General features: G+C 50.7%; 2 protein-coding genes across 2 annotated transcripts in view; both read right to left on the bottom strand.

Moving 5' to 3' along the window:
• LOC110175864 (beta-arrestin-1) overlaps window positions 1-2,500 on the bottom strand; it is a 34,219-nt gene that overhangs the window by 19,621 nt on the left and 12,098 nt on the right. The window contains exons 3-10 of the mRNA XM_055159845.1: window positions 2,243-2,303; window positions 2,118-2,162; window positions 1,921-2,018; window positions 1,711-1,809; window positions 1,562-1,621; window positions 1,377-1,444; window positions 1,108-1,243; window positions 794-878 (exon numbers count right to left, since the gene is read on the bottom strand). Coding sequence (XP_055015820.1) covers window positions 794-878; window positions 1,108-1,243; window positions 1,377-1,444; window positions 1,562-1,621; window positions 1,711-1,809; window positions 1,921-2,018; window positions 2,118-2,162; window positions 2,243-2,303 — 652 coding nt within the window. The remainder of the gene's footprint in view (window positions 1-793; window positions 879-1,107; window positions 1,244-1,376; window positions 1,445-1,561; window positions 1,622-1,710; window positions 1,810-1,920; window positions 2,019-2,117; window positions 2,163-2,242; window positions 2,304-2,500) is intronic.
• The window catches only part of LOC110172305 (protein Atg16l2-like), a 99,735-nt gene that overhangs the window by 12,733 nt on the left and 84,502 nt on the right, over window positions 1-2,500 (bottom strand). The window lies entirely within an intron of this gene.

The following is a 2,500-nucleotide window of genomic DNA, read 5'->3' on the forward strand; positions in this document are numbered from 1 at the left end:
GGTTTCCTGGTTTAGTCCTGGTTTAGTCCTGGTTTAGTCCTGGTTCAGTCCTGGTTTAGTCCTGGTTTAAGTCCTGGTTTAGTCCTGGTTTAGTCCTGGTTTAAGTCCTGGTTTAGTCCTGGTTTAGTCCTGGTTTAGTCCTGGTTCAGTCCTGGTTTAGTCCTGGTTCAGTCCTGGTTTAGTCCTGGTTTAGTCCTGGTTTAGTCCTGGTTTAAGTCCTGGTTTAGTCCTGGTTTAGTCCTGGTTTAGTCCTGGTTTAGTCCTGGTAGTCCTGGTTCAGTCCTGGTTTAGTCCTGGTTCAGTCCTGGTTAGTCCTGGTTCAGTCCTGGTTCAGTCCTGGTTTAGTCCTGGTTTAGTCTGGTTCTGGTTTAGTCCTGGTTCAGTCCTGGTTTAGTCCTGGTTTAGTCCTGGTTCAGTCCTGGTTTAGTCCTGGTTTAGTCCTGGTTTAGTCCTGGTTCAGTCCTGGTTTAGTCCTGGTTTAGTCCTGGTTTCAGTCCTAGTTTAGTCCTGGTTAGTCCTGGTTCAGTCCTGGTTTAGTCCTGGTTTAGTCCTGGTTTAGTCCTGGTTCAGTCCTGGTTTAGTCCTGGTTTAGTCCTGGTTCAGTCCTGGTTTAGTCCTGGTTTAGTCCTGGTTCAGTCCTGGTTTAGTCCTGGTTTAGTCCTGGTTCAGTCCTGGTTTAGTCCTGGTTAGTCCTGGTTCAGTCCTGTTGTCCTGGTTTAGTCCTGGTTCAGTCCTGGTTTAGTCCTGGTTCAGTCCTGGTTTAGTCCTGGTTCAGTCCTGGTTTAGTCCTGACCTGAGATCTTCATCCTCCTCACGGTCTTGTTGGTGTTGTTGGTCACGTGGACGTTCACACTGATGGGTTCTCCGTGATAATAAACCTGAGGAACATCACAGCATCACAAGAACATCACAAGAACATCACGAAATATCATAAGAACATCATAAGAGAACCATGAAAACATCATGAGAATGAGAACGTCATGAAAAATCATGAAACATCATGAGAACATCAGGAGAACGTCACGAGAACGTCACAAGAACATAACGAGAACATCATGAGAACATCAGGAGAACATCAGGAGAACGTGAGGAGAACGTCACACAGACCTGCTTGTCCAGCGAGGCCTCCAGGTGCAGCGGTTTGTCCGACATGAGGAACAGGCGCGTGGTCTCGGCCGAGGGCTGAGGTCCTGGTTTCTCCGGAGCGTACTGGACTTTACGGATCACCAGGCGGACTGAGTTCCTGAGACCAACATCAAGACCAGGTTTAGACCAGAGACCAGACCAGAGACCAGACCAGAGACCAGACCAGAGACCAGACCAGAGACCAGACCAGGGACCAGAGTCCGGGTCTTGATCAGGTTCAGAGGACTTACCGTTTGTGGATCTTTTCCTCTGGATTTTCTGCACAAAACGCCTTCACCTCAAAGTCCACACCACAGGCCTGAAACAAAACCAGACCAAAACCAGGACTAAACCAGGACTGAACCAGGACTGAATCAGGACCGAACCAGGACTAAACCAGGTCTAAACCAGGACTAAACCAGGTCTTCAGACGTACCTTCCCTGTGTCCTCAGGTCCCGGCTGCAGAGTGACGGAGCAGGGCAGGTTCAGAGGGATCTAAGAACCAGAAAGAGTCAAAACCAGGACCAGGACCAGGACCAGGACCAGGACCAGGACCAGGACCAGGACCAGACCAGTGAGAGTACCTGGAAGGTGAAGGGGTGTGCGTGTTCTCCGAGCTTCTTAATGAGTCTCTCCTGGAGTCTGGTCAGAGGGCGGCGTTCCTCGCGGTTCTGCGGGTTCTCCTCTGGGTTCTGCGGGTTCTCCTGCGGGTTCTCCTCCGGGTTCTGCGGGTTCTGTGAGTTCTCCTCTGGCTTCTCCTTGGGGTTCTCCTCTGGGTTCTCCTCGGGGAACACCTGGACGCTGGCCACGAACAGATCTTTACGGAACGTCAAGCCCAGAACGTCCAGATCCTCTCGACCGTAACGGAACGCACAGGTCAGAGACACGAAGACTAGAACACAACAGAACAGAATCAAGAACAGAATCAAGAACAGAATCAAGAACAGAGAACAAACGTCACTCCTCTTCTCCTCTTCTTCCTCTTCCTCACCTTTTCTTTCTTTCAGATATTCCGGGTCGATCAGAACGACTCCGTCTGAAACAAAAATCACATTTTCAGGATTTTAGTCGATTTCATTTTCATTTCAAATCTCGGAGATTTTTCAGGTTTTTTACCGACGGGTTCCACCTCGTCCACCTGGTCCACGAAGTCCCGCTTCCCCAGGTACACTGTCAGCTGACCCCCACCGGCCAATCAGAGAGCAGGAAACACACACCGGCCAATCAGAGAGCAGGAAACACACGACCGGCCAATCAGAACGCAGGAAACACACACCGGCCAATCAGAGAGCAGGAAACACACGACCGGCCAATCAGAGAGCAGGAAACACACGACCGGCCAATCAGAGAGCAGGAAACACACCGGCCAATCAG

Source organism: Boleophthalmus pectinirostris, unplaced genomic scaffold (genome assembly GCF_026225935.1).
Source record: "Boleophthalmus pectinirostris isolate CB_2022bp ecotype Guang Dong unplaced genomic scaffold, ASM2622593v1 HiC_scaffold_2824, whole genome shotgun sequence".
In the NCBI taxonomy this organism is placed as follows: Eukaryota; Metazoa; Chordata; class Actinopteri; order Gobiiformes; family Gobiidae; genus Boleophthalmus; species Boleophthalmus pectinirostris.